This window comes from Populus trichocarpa, chromosome 1 (genome assembly GCF_000002775.5).
Source record: "Populus trichocarpa isolate Nisqually-1 chromosome 1, P.trichocarpa_v4.1, whole genome shotgun sequence".
Classification (NCBI taxonomy): domain Eukaryota; kingdom Viridiplantae; phylum Streptophyta; class Magnoliopsida; order Malpighiales; family Salicaceae; genus Populus; species Populus trichocarpa.
In genome coordinates this window covers 14,057,105-14,078,010 of record NC_037285.2, presented here as the reverse complement: position 1 = coordinate 14,078,010, position 20,906 = coordinate 14,057,105, and the positions used below count along the sequence as shown (strand labels likewise).

The window sequence follows — 20,906 nt, the reverse complement described above, 5'->3', positions numbered from 1 at the left end:
ACACCACCCTCAACCTCATGACAACCCACGCCAGCCTGCGGCAAATCAAATTAGGAACAATCAAATATGTAATATTTTTTAAAACCCTTCAAATAAAAGGCCAAATAAGTAACGCCAAACAGTTTTAAAATCATAAATTTCACATTACTTAATCAAATACCCTAAAATCTCAAACATCTAGCAGCGGACACCACAAACATACCTAGTTCCATCATCTTTTAACTGGGCCAAACTGACATACTCTCCATAATCACGTCTCGAACCGGAACTCGAATTCCCATCACTCCCAATCCCACCATCTCCTCCTCCTGCTCCTGCTCCTCCTCCTCCAAACCCAACTCTCCTCCTCCTCCTCCTCCTCCTGTACTCCACACAAACACAAACCATATACAACACGCATTGCAGCCCGTATCCTAAAATCCACAACCTCAAAGGCACACAGGAGAAGAACTAATGATAGAAAAGAAAAGAAAAAAACACATTGTAGTGTCCCTGCACTTTGCTGCTGGTGATCTTTGTTGGAAAGAAGTGATTGCTATGTAATGATGAAGAGAATTGAAGCCAACTCTAGTATGAAAGGTTTGATAATATAGATTAAGTTATAAACAACATCAAAAGTGAAAATAAGCTATCAGATTGTTGAGCACTTAAAGGACATTGTTGTTAGCAAATTATATCAAAATTACAAAGGCAGCAATCATGATAATATAGATTAAGTTACAAACAACATCAAAAGTGGAAATAAGCTGCCAGATTGCTGAGTACTTAAAGGAGATCGTTGTTTGCAAATTATATCAAAATTACAGAGGTAGCAGTCATGTTCTTGGTATAAAAATCCAAATCCAAGTCATTTGTAGAGGAATTGCTAGTTTTCCTGCGATGCAAAGACAATAAAATAAATTATGTAAAGACAATAAATCCAAGTAATTGTTGTTTGTATTTTTTGGACATGTTAAATAGCTTTCACAAAAATATTTTTGGTTTTTTTGTTTTGTGTTATAGATGCAATTGAAGGTTGAGAATTTTGTCAACATTTGTGTAGTAGATGAAGTTAAATGTGTGGATGAAGCAAGATATAAAAATTGACCATGTTTTATTTTTTTTACATTATTGTATATACATTTTATGTAGTCATTATAAAACTTTTTTCAAAGCAATAAAAATCCTAAACTGAAAAAAAAAAACTTTTTTTCTCAAAGAACTCCAGCATCTCATTGTTGTGATTATTCCTTCAGGAAAGATGAAAGAGGGGAGCATTTGAAATCATGTGAGAAGAAACGAAACAAAAGTTTCTTGTGGCATTAAAACATAGTGAAGAAATTGAGTGCAGTGTATGCATGAATGGTGTGCTTTCAAAGCCTACAACACCTGAAAGAAGGATTGCAGTCCTGCCTGAATGTGGATCATCCATTGTGCATATCCTGTATCAGGAATTGGCGTCATGGTTCCCCAACCTCTGGGATGACTTTAATTTACAGCATTCACCAAGAAAGTAACCATATTTGTTGCAATTGTTTAAGTAACATATGCACATATATAATTGTAATGATTTCTTCTTTATATAAGTATTTATTGTGTGCACATAATAATTATGTTTTTTTTTAATATCATATTCTTGTTAATATACATATATCCTTTACTAATTCATTGGTTTTAATGAAAATTATTAATATTGATATATAAATTAGCCAAGGAATGATTTTTTCTCTTTTAAGAATTGTATTCAATGTTATAATTATCATGTAAAGAAGAGAAGAACTCATCAATTATAGGTTGTGAAGTGAAGAGAAACAGGTAAATGTAAAATAATAAAAGACAAACAGAATTAGAAAATAAATAACAAATAAAAGGCATGTTGGACAAATTGGATAATGATTTATAAGAATGTGAGGTTAAAAATCAAACCTTTGAAGATGATGAGGATGTTGTTCGTTGTTTTTTCGAAGATGGAAGTGAGTGATCAAATGTGTCGGATGTAGCTATGTTTCCCAAGTTTCCTTGGACTTCAATTGCTTTGTCATGCTCATCTTCAGGACTATTGTAATCAAAGGAGTCAAAGAGATGCATGGTAGAAGCATCATAGGTTAAGAACCATCAAATTTAGCACGTGTCAAGGACAAAAAAAAATGTATAGAAAGTGTGGGGAAATGTAAACTTGCCTAAGTTGCTGTGTTGCAGCTTCAAAATCAAGTGCACGTCGTGCTTCACTGTTTATGCTTGTTTCTTTGTTTGGTGATATGTTCTGAGGTGGTGTCTCCAAGGAATTAGGAGCAATGCTGAGTTGTGTGACAATATTTTATGGAGTTGATGAAGCTATGAGAACTTGTTTCATAGAGCTTAATGGAGTAGATGTCTTGGATGTAGCAGATGATTTAGGTTCTGGAGTTGGTGTTTCTAAAGGATGGATGCTCTTATTTGTGGTGTCGTCAAAGATATTAGTAATGATAACCTCACATCTGTTGGTGATGGATCTGAAAGCACCAAATCGAAGCTGAAAAATCATGCATTTGTTCAACTTTGCTGCCATGGCAGGAGGAAGAACTGAGGGATCAATAAATTTTTTATCATAGACATAATGGTGGGCTAATGATCCAAAAACGTTCTCCACTGTTTTCCCAAATAGAAGAAAATTAGTGACATCTTCTCCATCGGTAACAATGCATTCTAAGCGAAACCTATAATATAAAATTGATGACATGTTCATTAATAAGAAGTTTATGATAATGTATCCGAGGAATATTATTTTTTTTATTTAACAACTTAATATTGCTTTAGTTGTGAAATTAGATGAGTTACCATGGAACTGGAAGAGAGGTGATAGCATCATGATCCATGCACGTGTAATTTTTTTCGCCCCCACTAAGTTTTTTGTTGCATTTTGGACAGCTTAGATACCACCAGCCATTGGGGAAATCAAAATCAACAATCGAAGCTTGACAGGTGAATCTTAGATGCTGGTAATGGAAAGGAAATATATGTTTCAGGAGTGTGGTTAAATGAAATTTAAAAAAACTAATTATATGAATAAGGTAAAGCTTGTTATCAAAACTAATAATAAAAGGGTATAAAAAATAACCTTGTGCTCATAAGAATTCATGCAAAGAATCTCATGTATTGTTCTCCTATTTTCTTTGATTTGTTCCTCTATCGATAAAACAACATTCGATGATGAAGGGAGTTGTTGTATTTCAACGGGTAGTTGTGCAAAGCTGCGTGTACAATCGATTAAAAAAGATGGTGAAAAAATAATTAGTTAGAAAAAAATTGATAATGGTAAAGCATAAGAGAGATGGTTGATGTTGGAATAACTTACAAATGTTTATATGCTAAGCATTCTGGTATGTCCGGATTGAAGTACCAAAGAGAGGCGGCTGTACTGTTAAGATTTGGTTTTCCTTGTGAACAAGAGAGTTTTTTGTAATAAAATGAAAGGGGAATTAGTTGGATTAGAATGACAACAAAAATCTTAAAAAAAAATTATTTTTAGAAAAAAAATTAAATGGAAATTAAAATTACCCTTAAATTCTGTGACACGAAATCCGGCAAACGCAATGATAATCGGAGATGGTAGGTTATGAAGAGCGAGTTCATCAAAATCTCTGGCACTATCACCCCAAAGAGTTATGCGAAGCTCCTCACCACTTTGAAAGAAAATACAAAACAAATTGGATCAATAAGCTTGATAAAAGTAAGGTAATTTGCATTTAATTTTTCAACTCACCAAATGTTCTCAAGCATGAATTCTCTCTTATTTTCGAGCGTTTGTCCACGAACCATAACTTGTTCAAGTGGCTGCAATGCTTTAAGTCTTCCAAGGACATCTTAAAAAACAGGAATGAATGCTTTTAAGTGATGTTATCAAGTTAAGTTCAATAATAGAAATGTTTTATAATAGGCTAAATGAATGAAGTAGATGGTAAATCTGTAAGAATTCTGGAGCCTTTTGACTTGGTCAGAATATGTGCATAGTCAATAAAATTGAAGTAGTATCTAGGAACATGAGGTGTAATAGCTTCAATGCCTGTAATTTTTTTGTTAGATTTGAGATCAATTACAGCATCATGGACAGCAACTGTGTTTACTACTCTGTTTTCATAAGTATAGAATCCTTTGATTTCATAGTGATTTCATTCAATAATTGTTGCTGCAAATGTTGGGAGATCCCTTGTTTTAGCTAAAGCTTGAATAGCTCCACCCTATATATATAAAAAAAGATTAATGTTGAAATGAAAAAAATAATTGTTTACCATTCCAACAACCAAATCGATTAGAATTTTTAATGCAATATGCAATAAGGTTTAGAATTTTGAATGCAATATGTAATAAGGTTTTGTAAATTATTTAAAGAAGAGTTTTGATGACAGTAGAAGTGAGGTATTGGTACTACTGGAACATTAAGTTAAAGAACTGGTTTTAATAATGAATTTAAGAGATTTTATGTCTTAATATTTCTTAGAATGTTTAAATTGGTTGTTACGTATACAGTTTATGAATTTGAAGGAAGATTTTCTAAGTTAACAAACGTGTCTTGAGGTGAATGTAAAACATTATTTCTAGCAGGATGCACATATATTATAATTAATTATTGTAGACCATTGTATAAATGAAAGCTGTATATAAAAGATGTATAGAATAAAAGATAAATATACCTCTTGGTTACTTCTAAATTCTTGTGTATAACTGGGTGTAATATACCTGGTAAACCGTGGCTCTAGTATGGAATTGTAACTGAGATTTCCATGGTGAATTGGTGTAGTTAGCAGTGAATGCATCATAAAATCTCTCAAACTTTTATATTAAATCATGTCAAGTAATAGAATATATGAAACTTGCCTGACCTGTATGAAATTTTCTATAGATTATAGAAAGTAAATGCAATATCTGGGGTTTGTCTGGTTTTTTAAGCATGTAGAAAACAAAGTTGATTGTAAATTATAAATGGATGCTAAAAATTCGTTATGTTATTTTTTTTTTTTTACAATTTCAATATTGAAAAAGTTTTTTCCATAAGTTGAATAAGCAATTGCTGGTTTAGTAGTGAACTTAACTATAGCTTTATAGTAACAAATTAAAAGGGAAAGGAAACTTGGTTTTCCATAGGGAATCTTAAAAGCAAATAAGTACCTCTGGTTAAGTAAAAAAAATGTTAAATTGCCAAAGTAAAGAAAATATTCAGAAATGAGTGGACATGTATTATTCAAACATTTAAATATATAGAAAATAAAATTCATTAGTGGTTATATTTTCATGATAAATTATACCTGATTGTCAACAAAAACACAATTAAAACTGCTTGGCTGACCATTAAATTTAGCAATCCAAACTCGACAGGCCCTAGCTCGTAATGAAGGGTAGAAGTTGTATTTTTTAATCTGTTTTATAGGTAGAGCCATTGTCCTGCAAATGATTAATAAAAAAAATATTAGGAGCAATGATAAAAACAGTAAAGCTAATAGTAATAAAAAGAATGAGATGTATTGCAAATATTTAATTTAAAATGAATGGGGAAAAACAACAAATGGAAACATGCCCAACTTAGAAATGATAAATCAAAAAAAAAAATTTCTTTTGTAAAAAGCATTACCTTAGAAAAGAAAAAAAGACAGGGAGCAAAAGATTGACAATTAAATAACACGTGGTTTCGAGAGATCAAGACACTGATACAGAGCTAAGAACATCTTTATACACAATGTTTTTCACATAGATTGAATGATTTCCTTCAGCATCGCATGTGATAATCTTTAGTCATTGTCTTGATGTAACCCGTGAAAGAGCAACATACAATTGTCTATGAGTGAAAACTTGATCCTTGAGAAAAACCCCGACAACTTTCAATGATTGTCCTTGACTTTTATTTATTGTCATAGCATAACACGGTCTTATAGGAAATTGTCTTCGTTTAATTGTGAATGGACATTTTGCATCATTTATTGGAAAAACAATCCTTGGAATAAATACACGATTGCCAATAAAAGACCCTGTTATTATTTGAGCTTCTATGACCCTCTCAGCAAGTTGTGTAACAATAAGTCTTGTTCCGTTACATAAACCAGCTGATAAATTAAGATTGCGTAAAAGCATTATTGGTGTGCCAATTCTCAAGGAAATTGTGTGGGATGGCACTCCATTGAACTCAAGTTGATTGATAAATTCAACGGGATACAAAATCTCTGCATTATCACCATCGCTCAATGTTTTGCAAACAGTATCAGTACTTAGGTAAATCCGCTTCATTCCTGGCAACATGTTTAAGATAAAATCGTTGATTTCAGAAACTGTAGCATTTCTTGGAGTTACAATTGCTCTCTCTCTAAAATAGCATGGATCAATATTGATATCACGAATAGAGGGATACACTGCTGAAACAATTGCTAATATGGGGTTAGATCCAGGTTCAAGCAAAAGATCTTGTGGTATTTTAATCATGGATGCATCAGAATCATCAGGGAATAAAGCATCATGTTGAGTTCCATCACCTATTGCAAGAATCCAGTTGGCAAAAATAGCAAGTTCTTTCTTTTGATCATTTGAAAGTCCATTGGATGATAGCCTCATATTCTCTGTAAGAGTGAGAACTTTAAATTTAGACCACAAAACAGAGCTGCAAAGAGATGCATGAACAATGTCTTCCTTTGTTCCTCCGGGAATAACAGGTAAAATCTGTCTGAAATCTCCTCCTAACAAAATTGATTTCCCACCGAACGGTTTATCATTGGGCAAGTCGTTACCATTTGTCAGGACATCACGAAGTGAGCGGTCCAATGCTTCAAAGCAACACCGATTATTCATTGGAGCCTCATCCCATACAATTAGAGAGGTCATTTCTAGAAGTCATGCAAGATCGGTTTTTTTTTTAATCTCGCACGATGAAGTATCAGAAACAGTAAGGGGGATCTTAAATCTTGAATGAGTTGTGCGGCCACCAGGAAGCAAAAGTGATGCGATACCCGATGATGCAACAACAAGGACAATCAAACCATCTGATCTCAACCGATTAATTATTGTATGCTACAAAAATGTTTTCCCAGTTCCTCCATGGCCATGAACAAAAATTAATTCTTGTCTTTTTTCAAGGACAGATTTAACAACATAATCATAAACATTTAGCTGACATTGATTGAGTTGTGGGAAAGTTGATGAATGCTGACATATAAGATCTGCAATATCGTAGTTAAGCTCTTCTCTCAAAAGTTTATTCTTTATTTCTGACAATAAACGCCCATCAGGCATTGGAAGCTTGTGTTTTTCAAGAGATGTGCCAGCAACATTGAAGAGAAGCTCAAGCTCATATAGAACATAGTTTTTAAGCTCATCATCGAATAATTTAAGATTAGGCATGGCAAAGATGGACTTGAAACGGGTGATAATATCATCATACATTGAGCGCCAGAATTTATTGAACAAAACTTCTGGATCAGCAACATCACAAAAAAGAACAACACTGACAAAGAGATTCCTAATTTGAGGAGATGTTGCAGTAGCCATGGCCTCACAAAAGACGTCTTCCCATTCTTTATCATCCCCTAAAAGTCCCAAGGTCTTGCAAGCAAGTTGAAATGTTGGATGCACAACACCTGAAACATTTTTTAGATAATCAAAGCTCAACGCTCCTCTTAAATGGTTAAGGAGTAGTCTTAGAAAATAGAGCTCTCCTGAAGCAGGGTGAACATATGTTAATCGACCAAGACTAAAACCTTTTGATCTTGGACTCCATTCTTTTTTACCAGGATCCCAAATATATTTATGTGGAAATTCTGAGTAGTAAAGCTGACATGCTTCATGATCAATTCTATTACGTGTGAACCATTCTGTGAGCATTGTTTTTTCAATACCTGGTTTTTGAAGTACTGATGGTAGACTTTCATTTCCTGAGTAAACAACATTTTGATGCAATGGCAAATGGATTTGAAGTCGCTCAACAGGAGGTGATCTTGAATGTATTGGAAATTGTAGAAGACGCCAGACCGCTTCATATGGGCATATAAAACAACAATTCATATACGCATGGATCTCATCAGCACGATCTTTTTCAACAACAACTCTACATCTGTCAGAGCCCTTGCTTACGTACTTAAAAAGATACTTAATTAACATTGACTGACAACAGATCTCAATATTTATGTGGGCATTGTATCGTAATAAGAGTTCCCTATTATATGGCACAACATATCTGTTATTGAGCTGAATGCCATTTTTTATAACAAAATTGTCTTTAAGATCACGACGTCTGTAATAAACAAAGCCATTATCATCAAAAACAGTTTGTGTCTTGAATTGTTTTGGGAATCTTTTTGAGCAAATTCCCTCGTTCATACACTGAGATTTTGGATTTGCAAGACCACACGGACCATGCATCATGAATCTTGAAACAATTTCATAGCATTTTGGATCTGTAAATTTGTCAGGGATTTCAGCTGAAACTATGGAATCAACATCTTCAGGTGTACGACATTTAAATTCGAGTGTAGCCAAATCAATATATTAGTGTGTGGCAAACCCCTCTTTTGAAATTCAATTGCACAAACATCTACAAAATAAAAAGAAAACTAAGCCAAACAATCCTAATAAGAATAGAAAGTTGTAATGTTTAGAAGAAATGAGATAAAAGATAAGGCACCTGCAATTATCTGACCAAAAGGCTTGCCTGATTTTATGAAGGCTAACATATCAATAACCTTCGATCTAAAAACATGTGTAATGATATCAGGCTTGTCTTCATGCTTGTAAATTCGACCTTTTGTAAGCTCCCTTCGTATCTCCGGCCAATTAACATTACATGTGAATGTAATAAATAGGTCAGGATTTCCATAGGTTCTACATATAGCCATTGCATCCTGGTAATTATTAATCATATAACGTGGGCTACCAGTTAAAGAAGATGGAACAATGATTTTCCCAGCTGAGAAACCTTCAACATCCCCATTAAGCACAGCTTCATGGATACCTTTATAAACTTCTGTACGTAAATCTTTTTGATTAGCTCTGATATAATCAAGACGGTCTTCCTCAACATTAACAAATGCATCGACCAAGAATTGTTGGTACAAACGACCTCCTTTAATGATGGTATTATCGCACCCAGGCCTTTCATTGATAAGGTAAGCATAATAAGCTCGCATCGGAACTCTTGACCTTTTCCTTGTTTTTTCATGTCCATGATCAACAAACATAATATTACAGGAGTAGCCATCTTCACCATAAGGAAACAAAAGAGGATACTGTAATGCCATGAATTTTGGATGTAATTTTGAGATCCTTTTTAAAGAACCTGAAAAGCATTCAATAATTATATCTCGTTCCGAGAAAAAATCTCCAATATCTCCGACAACTAATCCACCAATGTCATTTGATGTAGGATCATCATATTGGCGTGAATCATGGTTTCGCTTTCCAAGTAAGCGAAGTTTATAATCAACAGAGTGAATATTTTGAGTTTTGTCTCTAGCTTTGCGAAATAATTTGGCAAGCTCGTTCGTTTCATCAAGCATTCTTAAAAGATCCACAACAATATTCTCATCCAGAGATGATGATTTGGAGTCTCTTGTAAATGGTAAAAGTCTATTTGCAACTTCGTGAGCAGTGTCAAACACATAGAGCTATGCAAACTTTGGTGATTCTCCATCAACATGTAAGAGAGAGCCCATTAAATGATGACAATGACCGCTTATCTTGAACACATATGGAGCTGGTTGATCATTAACAGAAGTATCAATCTTTGCGCCCATTGAAGTGAAAGCAAACATAGAGTTATAAGCTCGTATATTGTCCCGAAATTTTTTTGAGGCAGAGCCATTGCTGTGATCAAGAAGAAAATCAAGAATTGGAGGAGTTGGTTGCATAGCTGGAAGGGAAACTCGACCATTAAGGCAACAAAGTGAGAAAGATGGATTCTTTTTGGATGAACGTGCAAGACGTTCTTGGAGCCAAAAAAGCGCATTACAATGGCGACATGTAAAAGTCTTATCACCAAAGTCAACATACTCGCATGTTTCCCCTAGAAATTACAAAGAAAATAAAAGATAATTGAAAAAAAAAGAACATGGATGATATAAGGTATAAAAAAATGAATGAGAGTTGGGGAAATTTCAAGGTAAACTCACTTTTTCATTTTTTTTGGTATTCAGATTGGCCAACCAATAGGCTTTGATAAGCAATTGGTCCATGTGTGGTGTTAGTCTCAAAGCAAGTATTGTTATTGACATTTTCATCGAAGGGAAATCCATATGCAACATGTGCCTGACTTGTTGATGCTATTGATGAAGAGGTACTATTATTCGAGATTGAATAATTTCCTTGTAAGGAAGTAGAACATGATGCACCATCATCAGTAGTATGTAAAAGCGAGTGATCATTGGTTAGATGATCAGAGTTGTACGGTGTTGCTTGCGTGAATGAAAAATTTTTGTCACTCAAATTTCCTTCACTATAAATATGGATTGTTGAGTTGTATGGTGAAGAAACACCAGGTCCAACATCATGGAATGGTTGTAATCTTTGTTGATTGCTAGTCATAAAGTCGTTGCTTCTAAAAGTTAAAAGATAAATTTAAATGGTCAAAGATAGTCAATCAAGGCAATTTTAATAACATGGTTAGAATTGAGAATATAAATGGAAAAGAAATAAAAATTCCATGAAAGAATAAGAAATCGAACAGAAAATTTAATCATGAAATAGAGGAAACATGAACACATGAAAAAAATCGCATTGATTTGAAAAAAAATAAATGATAGAATGGAAAAGACAAATACAGCAACAAAGAAAGCATGAAAAATGCAGGCCAAGTTTGAAAATAAAGGTGCACCTGTAGCTGCAATGAGACAGGAAAAATGTGGTGTTTCAGCTTTATGTAACGTGGAGATAGTTGAACAACAATTGGAATAACAGACCTGCAACAAACAGTGAAAAATAGAAAGTCACAAAGCAAATTTGAATTTGTGAGGTGGACAATAACAACAACAGCAAAAATACATGTGATTCCAAAAATTGCAAGCAAACAATTATGAAAAATATGTTCATTCTGCTGCAAAATTCAGAGTTGTTGCAATGGAAAGAAGCAAATGCAATAATAAAGCAAGTGTGTGGCATTTGTTGCAATAAACAGAGGTGGTATGAAATGAACATTTTTTTTTCTCAACAAATTCTCGGTGTAAACCAATTAAGCCACAAATTATATGCAATCGAATTCAAAGCGTAAAACGTGTTCATTATGCCGCAAAATTTAGAGTTGTTCCAATAGAAAGAAGGAAATGCAACAAAATAAAGAAAATTAGTGGAAATTGTTGCAATAAATAGAGGTGCTACGAAATGAACAAACTTTTTTCTCACCAAATTCTTGTTGTAAACCAATTTAGTCACTAATTATATGCAATGCAATTAAAAGCATTAATTCAGCCACCAATTACATGCTCAAATTAAAATCATGGGAATTAACAATATAATTTTAACAAAGAAAATTTTTTTCATGCAAGCATTGTTGAAAATAAAATTAGTCGGTCACATATGTAATTGAATCGAAAAGCCTTGACATGAGCAATGTATATTGTTGTGGAGAAAATAGAATAAAAAACAAATAATGGTTAAGCACAATGTTGTCAATGATTCCAACCATATTATACGCAATCAAATCTAAAGCGATAATTCAACTGCCACTTATATACAATTTAATTTAAAATCTACCTAAAACTAAATCGTAAGGGAATGGTTTATAATTTTCCAATCAAGACAATTTTAATAATATGACAAAATTGAAAATTTCAATGGAAAACAATTAAAAGCAAACTATTTAATGAAAGAATAAGATTAAAAAATTCACGAAAAAAGTTAATTATGTAATAAAGGAAACATGAACATATATAAAAATCAAAATTAATTCATAAAAAAGCAAGCACATAATGGAAAAGAAAAATACAATGACAAAGTTGCAGGCAAAAAACAGGTCAAGTTTGAAAATAAAGGTATACCTATAGCTTGAGTGAGACAGGAAAAAGGTGGTGTTTCAACTTCTTGCAACCTGGAGATAGTTCAACACCAATTGAAATAACATGCCTGTAACATATGGTGAAAAATAGAAAGTTAACAAGAAAATTTGAACTTTAGAGATGGACAATAATAATTAAAAAAAATATATGTATGATTATGAAAATCAATAGAAAAAAATTATGAAAAATGTGTTTAATCTGCTGCAAAAATAATAGTTGTTGCAATGAAAAGAAGTAAATGCAACAATAAAGAAAGTGAGCAGAATTTGTTGCAATAAACAAAGGTGATACCAAATCAGCAATTTTATTTTCCATCAAAATCTTGTTGTAAACCAATTCAACCACTAATTATATGCATACACTTCAAAGCAGTGACAATTCAACCACCAATTACATGCAACTGAAATTAATTAAAGTCATGGCAATTACCAACATAATTTTCGAAAGAGAATTTTCTTTATGCAAGTGTTGTTGAAAACAAAAGTAGCTAGCAATCACATGTAATTAAAGTCAGTGCAATATATATTTGTTGAGAGAATAAAACCCAATAAAACAATAATGGTTAAGCATAAAGTTGCAAACCATTTTAGCCACAAATTATATGCACTGAAATTTAAAGTGATAATTTAATTGCTAATTATATATAAATTAATTCAAATGCCAAGGAAAAATAAAACAACATGTCAAAAATTCTTTATTCAACAGTAGCACATTAAATAAACATGTCAAATCAATAAACAATTTAATTTTATGTTTTCAAGCATAGAAGTAATAACCTTGATTCCCTGCATTATTTCATTAGCTAACCTAGCAATTAACATCCAAATGGGAAAATCTTCAACATAATGTTATCTCTTATTCTTAAGCATATTTCATTTCGGAATGCATCTCTTTAAATAATCTCCAACATGAGTTCAATCAACTCTTTTTTAAAACACATATCACTAAGCATGAGTTCAAGCAACACCTTTTTTTTTAAAAAAAAAAACACATATCAGCAAGCATATATTTTCCAGCAAAGCAAAACAACACCCTAATCTCAAGCTATGATGCAAACAAAGAATAAGCATTGATTAACTTAACTTAAGTTCTTTCAACAACAACAAAGATATTTTAAAAAATTTAGTAGAAAATAGCTTGAAAGAAAGAATGAAACAACTAAAAACCAGAACACTGTTTAATAAAAAAAAAGAGGCATGAAAATACCTTGTTAAACATTTCTTGAAAGTGGATAGCAAAACCAATAGCCTACACGATTAAAGATTCTGAGAAGTTCCATAAAAAATAAAGCAACCTGTAAAACAAACATTTTCAGATGCATAAATCCACTAATCAGCCAAATCAACACCTAAAATCTAGGTGGAAAAAAACCACAAACAAATTGTTTTTCTCATATCTGAAGCACCACTCAACCTCAAATGCCTCATCTCAAATAACAATTTTTTTAAAAGGGAACAAAACAACATGAAGCCTAACAACAATGAAGCAACCTTAGGCTTTGTGTGAACATAGTGCAGAAAAAAAATGTTATTAGATAATGTATGCATTATGCTGATCATGTTACAAAGGAATGAGATAACACAATACAACTCACACATTACCTAGTAAACTGAAAAAAAAAAAAAACATGGAAGCCATTCAAAGGCATACAGATAAGATGACAGGAAAAGGAAAAAAAAAACTGCAGAAGCAAATGAAAAGAATAAGGGGAACTGTAGTTACTGAAATAAAAAAAAAAACAATGCCACATGACAGCCCTTGCCAATTAAAAAGCCCACATGGATTAGAGCAAAAAACTCTCAACTATAAAAAAACATGGACCCAAAATCAAAATCAAAATTGCATGGACAAAGTAATAATTAAATAATGATGGGTTTCAGTATAGAGTCGGTGTTTTTATATAATGATGGGTTACATTAATTTTGTATGGACAAAGTAATATTTAAATCACAAACATGTATTTATTTGGCATATGTTGTTTTACAGCCTATGGAGCACAACCTTTTGTTCTTGAAAATGGATGATCATAGCATGCACTTGTTTTTTTACCTTTATTTCAATATATTTCTAATACTTTATCAACAAAGTATTTCAATATATTTCTAATACGTCAATATATTTCTAACATTTCAAAAAAAACAAAACGAATTAATTTGTAAAAAACAAACATAAAATGGAAAAGAAAAATACAGCAACAAAGTTGCAAGCAAAGAAGAGGTAAAGCCTGAAAATAATGGTGCACCTGTAACTTGAGTGACACAGGAAAAAAGTGGTGTTGCAGCTAGAGATAGTTCAACACTAATTGGAATAGTATGCCTGCAACAAATGGTGAAAAATAGAAAGCCACCAAGCAAATTTGAACTTGAGAGATGGACAATAACAACAATAAAAAAAGACATGCGATTATGAAAACCAAAAGAAAATAATTGTGAAAAATGTGTTCATTCGGCTGCAAAAATGATAGTTGTTGCAATGAAAAGAAGCAAATGCAACAATAAAGAAAGTGAGTGGAATTTGTTACAATAAACAGAGTTGATACCAAATGAACAATTTTTTTTCCAACCAAAATCTTGCTGAAAACCAATTCAGCCACTAATCATATGCAATTCAATTCAAAGCGATAATTCAGCCACCAATTACATGCAACTAAAATTAATTAAAGTCATGGCAATTAACAGCATAATTTCAGAAAGAGAATTTTCTCTATGCAAGTGTTGTTAAAAAAAAAAAGCAGCCAGCAATCACATGTAATTGAAGTGAAAGGTCTTGAAATGAGCAATGTATATTCATGGAGAGAAAATAGAACCCAATAAAACAATAATGGTTAAACATAAAGTTGTAAACCATTTCAGGCAGAAATCATACACACTGAAATTTAAAGTGTTAATTTAATTGCTAACTATATATAATTTAATTCATAGGCCAAGGAAATATAAAACAACATGTCAAAAATTCTTAATTCAACATACAACACCTTAAATTACCATGTCAAACCAATAAACAATCTAATTCTCCGTTTTGAAGCATAGAAATAATAACCTTGATCGCCTAAATTATTTTATTAGTTAACCAAGCAATTAACACCCAAATGGAAAAATCTTCAACATATTATTATTTTTTATTCTTAAGCATCTTTCATTTCGGAATGTATCTCTTTAAATAACCATTAACATGAGTTCAATTAGTTTTTTTTTTTAAAAAAAAAAACACATATCACTAAGCATGAGTTCAAGCAATACCTTTTTTAAAAACACATATCATCAATCATATATTTTCCAGCAAAGCAAAACAATACCCCAAACATGTCAAAAATTCTTAATTCAACATACAACACCTTAAATTACCATGTCAAACCAATAAACAATCTAATTCTCCGTTTTGAAGCATAGAAGTAATAACCTTGATCGTCTAAATTATTTTATTAGTTAACCAAGCAATTAACACCCAAATGGAAAAATCTTCAACATATTATTATTTTTTATTCTTAAGCATCTTTCATTTCGGAATGTATCTCTTTAAATAACCATTAACATGAGTTCAATTAGTTTTTTTTTATAAAAAAAACACATATCACTAAGCATGAGTTCAAGCAATACCTTTTTAAAAAACACATATCATCAATCATATATTTTCCAGCAAAGCAAAACAATACCCCAAACTCAAGTTATTAAAATTCAATTAGCCTTTGAGTGACAAAACTGTTCAAAGTAGAAAAGACAAAAGTAAAGATGGTGTAGTTGTTTGTCTCAACCAAAGCTTTTTGGTAACACAAATTGTCTAAGAAAATGACAGCGAGAACTGAAATTGCAAGCAAAGCTAGTTCTCTTGATTGCACACAAAATTGGAGGGAAGAAATTAAGGAATAAAGCATCAAGACCAATTAAAAATTAAACAACAAATCCATTCATTTTACGGAACAAATAAATTAATAAAAAAAAATTGTCATAGAATCAAATGTATCCAGTCAAGTCAAAAACCCTAATTGCAATTAAAAATCAATGTTAAGAGAAATTACAATACGACCTTGCAAGGTTTTGGCTTTTTCAGCCACGACTTGATCGGCTTGGTGAACAACAAAGTTGTTCCCTACTTCCACTGCCTTGCTCACATAGAGAGAATTGAACACAAACTGATACAACATACTTGTTTTTCAACGAATAAAAACTTAAGCACAAAAAGAAAATTAAATTGTCCCTGGTGCTATTAATCTGAATAGCTATAACTGCAAAATATTAAGATTCAAAATATGAGCTGAGCTATTCCTCTTGAGTCCATGAAAACTAAATTCTTATCCAAGACTAAGTTTATATTATTGGGCTTTTCTTCAAGGTAGAGCTTATGAACAGTTGGAACCGTACATATTGCATCAGACTTGAGTTTCTAGGTTTTCGAAGGGTTTTTTTATATATAGTTAAATCTGAATTTAGTTTTAGATAAATTCAGATTTAGCTATTAATTCAACTTAAGCTCCTTTTACAACAATAAAGATATTTAAACAAATTTAGCAGAAAATAGCTTGAAAGAAAGAACAAAACAACCATGAACCATAACACTGTCTAATAAAAAAAAGAGGCATGAAAATACCTTGTTAAACATTCCTTGAAAGTGGATAGCAAAACCAATGGCCTACACGATTAAAGATTGTGAGAAGGTCCACAAAAGGTAAAGCAACCTGTAAAACAAATATTTTCAGATGCATAAATCCACTTATCAGCCATAAAATCGAGATGAAAAAAGCCACAAACAAACTGTTTTTCCTATATTTCAAGTACCAATCAACCTCAAATGCCTCATCTCAAATAACAAATTCATTCATTTCAATTCATAATTCTTTTTAAAAAAATAATTTTTTAATCCAAAACCAAATGGAACAAAAAATACTTACCCTAAATCTCCTGTGTTGTTGATGGAAATTTTTTTTTTTAGGTGCTAGGCTTCTAGTCCAGGTTATGGAGAGGCGTTTTAAAAAAAAAAGTACTGAAGATATACTGAGGTTTTTCGCTAAAACTCTATGAAAATTTGGTGGTCTTTCCATTCTGCTGCTATTTTTTTTTTAATTCCCTACATCATGCAACACAATTGTCAAACTCTACAGGGTCCCATGGCCAAACAGTGTTAAATGTTCTAGAAGATTAGGCTCTGTTTTTTCTGTCCCAAATACACGAACCATTTTGGGAACAGAGTTTGTTTCTTTTTCTTTAACCCCCCCTTATTTATATCCCACCAAATACAAATATTGAACGAAACTCTTTGGGGGCTGGGAGAAGGCTAAGCCAATTTTTGTGCTTGAAGGGTCCTTGGGGGCTAATGCTATTAACTTTGATTTGCTGAATGTTTATAGTCAAATGAGATAATAATCAATTTTTTTTAAAAAAATATATCATTTTAAAAAAGTCAAATAGAATTTCAACCCGATAATTCAACCTATAGTAAATTAACTCATTAGATCTAAGCCAATTTCATATTAATTTTTTTTTAAATAAAACAATTCAGGCTAGAAGTTGAGGCGATGAATTCTCGAGTCGTCATTACCAAAACTCTAAAATATATGGGATTTCTACCATGTCGGCATTGTGCCCCGCTTTTCATCTCTTTTGATTATTACTCTGCTTTTTCTTTAAGCTTAAAGATGCTCTGCTTTTTCTTTAAGCTTTTTTAAGTCATTGGCTTGCAAAGAGTTTAAGAAACAGGACAAGAGGCAATTAGCTTGCACAGCCAGCTTGCACGATTGGTTTTTAATGCTACAAATAATCGTTCAATAAAAGTAAAAAAAATTAAAGACAACTAAAAGGAGCCAAATCTTAAAAATACAGTAAAGAGACAATGAACAAATCTTAAAAATACAGTAAAGAGACAATGAACAAATCTGGCTTTCACATGAAAGGAAAAAGTTGGAAATAAGCATTGACATGTCTAAACAAACCTCTCAGTACAAAGTTTATAACTTGCAACCCAAATTGATTTGAAACTAAAGCTGAGGAAAAGCATAGAATAATCTTAAAAAACTAACCTTTGTCTTAGTAGAACACGGGGAAAAAGTTAGGAGCCAGCACACCCAAAAGCAGAGCTTGAAGCATTATATATCTTTGCAGGAAAAAGGAAAATACATGCCTACCAACATGATAAAAAGCAACCAACTGGATGTCACAAAACAAAAGTGATTGCTATGACCAGATATGAAATAGAGCTCTTAAAAAATATTCCAACAGGACAACCCATCACCTACCCAAGTCAGAACAATACTAACAAATCAGCCCCTCACCTTGTCTCCACATTTCCCGCCCAAGAAAAAAGACCAGATATGAAATAGAGTTCTTTAAAAATATTCTAACAGGACAACCCATCATCTATCCAAGTCAAAACTAAGCTAACAAATCAGCCCCCTCACTTTCTCTCCACATTTCACGCTCAAGAAAAACACTGCACATCACAATGGCGGCAACATGCCAACCTCAACGTGCATTAAATGTCTGTCAGTTGAAACAGCTTAAAACCATACTCCATTTCTCCTTTCATCATCATGTTGAACCAACCCACTCTCAACTATCTCAACTAAGACATCCAAATGCATGTCCACACCTTAATTCTTGGAAAAAAAAACGTACCAACACAGAGAAATGCAAGCAGACCAGCCATGTATAAATAAGAATTATAAAAAGCCTTTTAATCCATGCCAAGCCACCTAATAAACAAAGCTTCACTGTCAAGTGATATTTTGTAAAAAAGCAAACTGAAAATTAAATTAATTTTAAAAAAACCAAAACTGATTAGTCAATCGCTGCAATAATATACAAAATCTGACCAAATTACTAATCACAAATAAACTCACCTGCTCTCTCAATCAAATCTAACCAAGTGGGCGTTGCATTTAATGTAGCATAATAAGAACACATACAATCCAGAAGAAAGGACTCCTAAAAGCAAGCCAGATTTTCTGGTGGCGGCCACGTCTCTGCAGACTAAAGTCCCTTTCCCTTTTAGCCTAAGCCATCATGAAATCCAAGCCATCATTCACCCTTCATTTCCCGGTCTTTCCTTTTGGGAGCTTCTGTCCACAGACCCTGATTTTTCCACATGTAATTATAATATTTGTCCGTGAGGGCCCAACCAGCAAGAAAAGGAAGGAGCTAAAATTCCCTGCCAGACAAAGCTCTATAAGGTAAGGAAGAAAATCAGTCTTAACTAAAAGCTTATCGAAGTCACTTACGGATCTGGATCCCATTCTTTTTGAGTGAACGAAGCGCAAGCTCCGCCCAGACCTCCTGGTGAGAATTGAAATCCTGATGCAAACTGAGATCTTGGAGTGAAACCAAGACGATGTTCCTCCTGGATAAAGCCACCAGCCAGCCCAGCCTCAAAGCTACACCCAAGCCTATAGAAGCACACATAGCCGAGAACTAACAGCTTAAAAACTCCCATCTCACACGAATAAACCAATAGGGAATAAATCTCCATGAATCCCAACTTAGAGCAAGAAAAAACCAAAGCAGACCTTCAAGCGATAAGAATTGCTCGAGTCCACAGTAATTAGTATTTTTTTTTATTTTAATTGAGATGGATCTGGAATTGTGAACGTGCTCTCTGGTTTGTTTTTGAGGCGTTCTCTGATGCGTTTGTATCAGAAAAAACAAAGACATGGAAAGATGTAACCTGAAAAAAAAAAAAAGATACATGGTAGGGATGCTGCCACGTATCCAACAAAACAAATGAAAAAACAGTGAAAGAAAACTGGCCAAAACTTATCGCAAGAATGAATTTTAAACGTAAACAATGCAATCCACAGTAATTCTAGAGACAATCTACAGTGATTCACTGATCTCTTTTAGTTTTTTTTTTAATACTAGATTGGTGACATGGGTTTCGTTATGTATTGGATCCATTTTTTTTAACATGAAAAAAAAATGTTGAGGAGACACTAGTGGTTTTGAAGAATAAAATCTATGACTTTGGTCATTGATTTGATTTGGATTAATAAGCATGGTTAATTTAATAGTACAATTAAAAAAATAAAAGTAAAAAATTTATTTTTATCTAAAAACACCATAAAATCTCCACAAACCACTTACTAATCGGAACCCGATCTAATTTTTCAGGTAGGGAAAACATCACCATTGAACTCTCCTCGTCAAATTGAACTCGTTAACATTAAGAACAACAAGTTTCATTACTAAAAAGTAATCATTCGCTAACTTTCTCTCTTTTTTGTAGTTTTCAAGTGACTTTCTTTCTTCTCTTTCAAAATTAGAAACTGAAATATTAAGAAATTAAACTTTTTTATCAAAATTAAAATTGCTAAAACTAAAGAGAATGCAAAGTAAGAAAAAAGAAAGTAGGTGGACTAAACATAATTTTTTCTAGTGGATTTGAGACTGACCATGAGATTTCTCATTGTTTTACATTTTGGTCATGCTGATAAATTTTTTTCTTTTCTAAATAAATTCTAATAAATTAGTCATCAATTAGGACATATAAGGCTGCAATTAAAAAAAAGTTTGAGGATGAAATTGAATATTTTTTGTCATTATGGTTTGCTACAATATTTTACCTAGATATTTAGTATATTTTGTAATTACATATATCATGCATGGAGCAATAGACGAAAAGGTTCAATCTTATCCTTCTAAATTTATCCAACAAACACATTTACTAGCATCTTATTAGATAGGTGGCTCGCACTATGCCTCTGACCAGGTAAAAATTTTCCCAACAAAAAAAAAATTCTTAAGAGACTACAATGTTTTTTTTAAAAAAAAATTTAAGACTTAGGTCATTGACTTGACTAAGTTCAGTAAGTTCAGTTAATTTAATATATGATTAAAAAAGGCATCGATATTAAATAAAGTGAACAATAAAAAAATAACAATAATTAACTATAAAAAAATGAGTTATCTTGAAATGCACATCTTATGTTTATATTTGATTAATTCA

The 20,906-nt window shown here is 32.4% G+C and overlaps 2 protein-coding genes and 1 pseudogene across 2 annotated transcripts; all 3 read right to left on the bottom strand.

Annotated features, from left to right (window-relative positions):
- Positions 1-1,899: 1,899 nt before the first annotated feature.
- LOC18109948 (uncharacterized) lies at positions 1,900-13,278 on the bottom strand (annotated as a pseudogene).
- Positions 5,746-6,822, bottom strand: LOC127905420 (uncharacterized). The gene has a single exon (XM_052453545.1). It carries the CDS (start codon positions 6,820-6,822, stop codon positions 5,746-5,748), a length of 1,077 nt encoding a protein of 358 aa, XP_052309505.1.
- Positions 7,009-19,397, bottom strand: LOC18109944 (uncharacterized). The gene is made up of 6 exons (XM_024603662.2): positions 19,186-19,397; positions 18,874-18,960; positions 10,802-10,886; positions 9,662-9,890; positions 8,618-9,568; positions 7,009-8,420 (listed from the first exon to the last, which is right to left on the bottom strand). The coding sequence occupies exons 1-6, from the start codon at positions 19,395-19,397 to the stop codon at positions 7,009-7,011; spliced, it is 2,976 nt and encodes a 991-aa protein (XP_024459430.2).
- Positions 19,398-20,906: the final 1,509 nt, after the last annotated feature.

Bases quoted from the DNA above. Each gene is read 5' to 3' on its own strand.
- LOC127905420 (XM_052453545.1), bottom strand. From the start codon at position 6,822: ATGACCTCTCTAATTGTATGGGATGAGGCTCCAATGAATAATCGGTGT.
- LOC18109944 (XM_024603662.2), bottom strand. From the start codon at position 19,397: ATGGGAGTTTTTAAGCTGTTAGTTCTCGGCTATGTGTGCTTCTATAGG. The intron at 18,961-19,185 runs GTAAGTGACTTC...ATGATGGCTTAG, and splicing joins AAAGAATGGGATCCAGATCC to GCTAAAAGGGAAAGGGACTT. The intron at 8,421-8,617 runs GTGCCTTATCTT...TTGATTCCATAG, and splicing joins TTTTGGTCAGATAATTGCAG to TTTCAGCTGAAATCCCTGAC.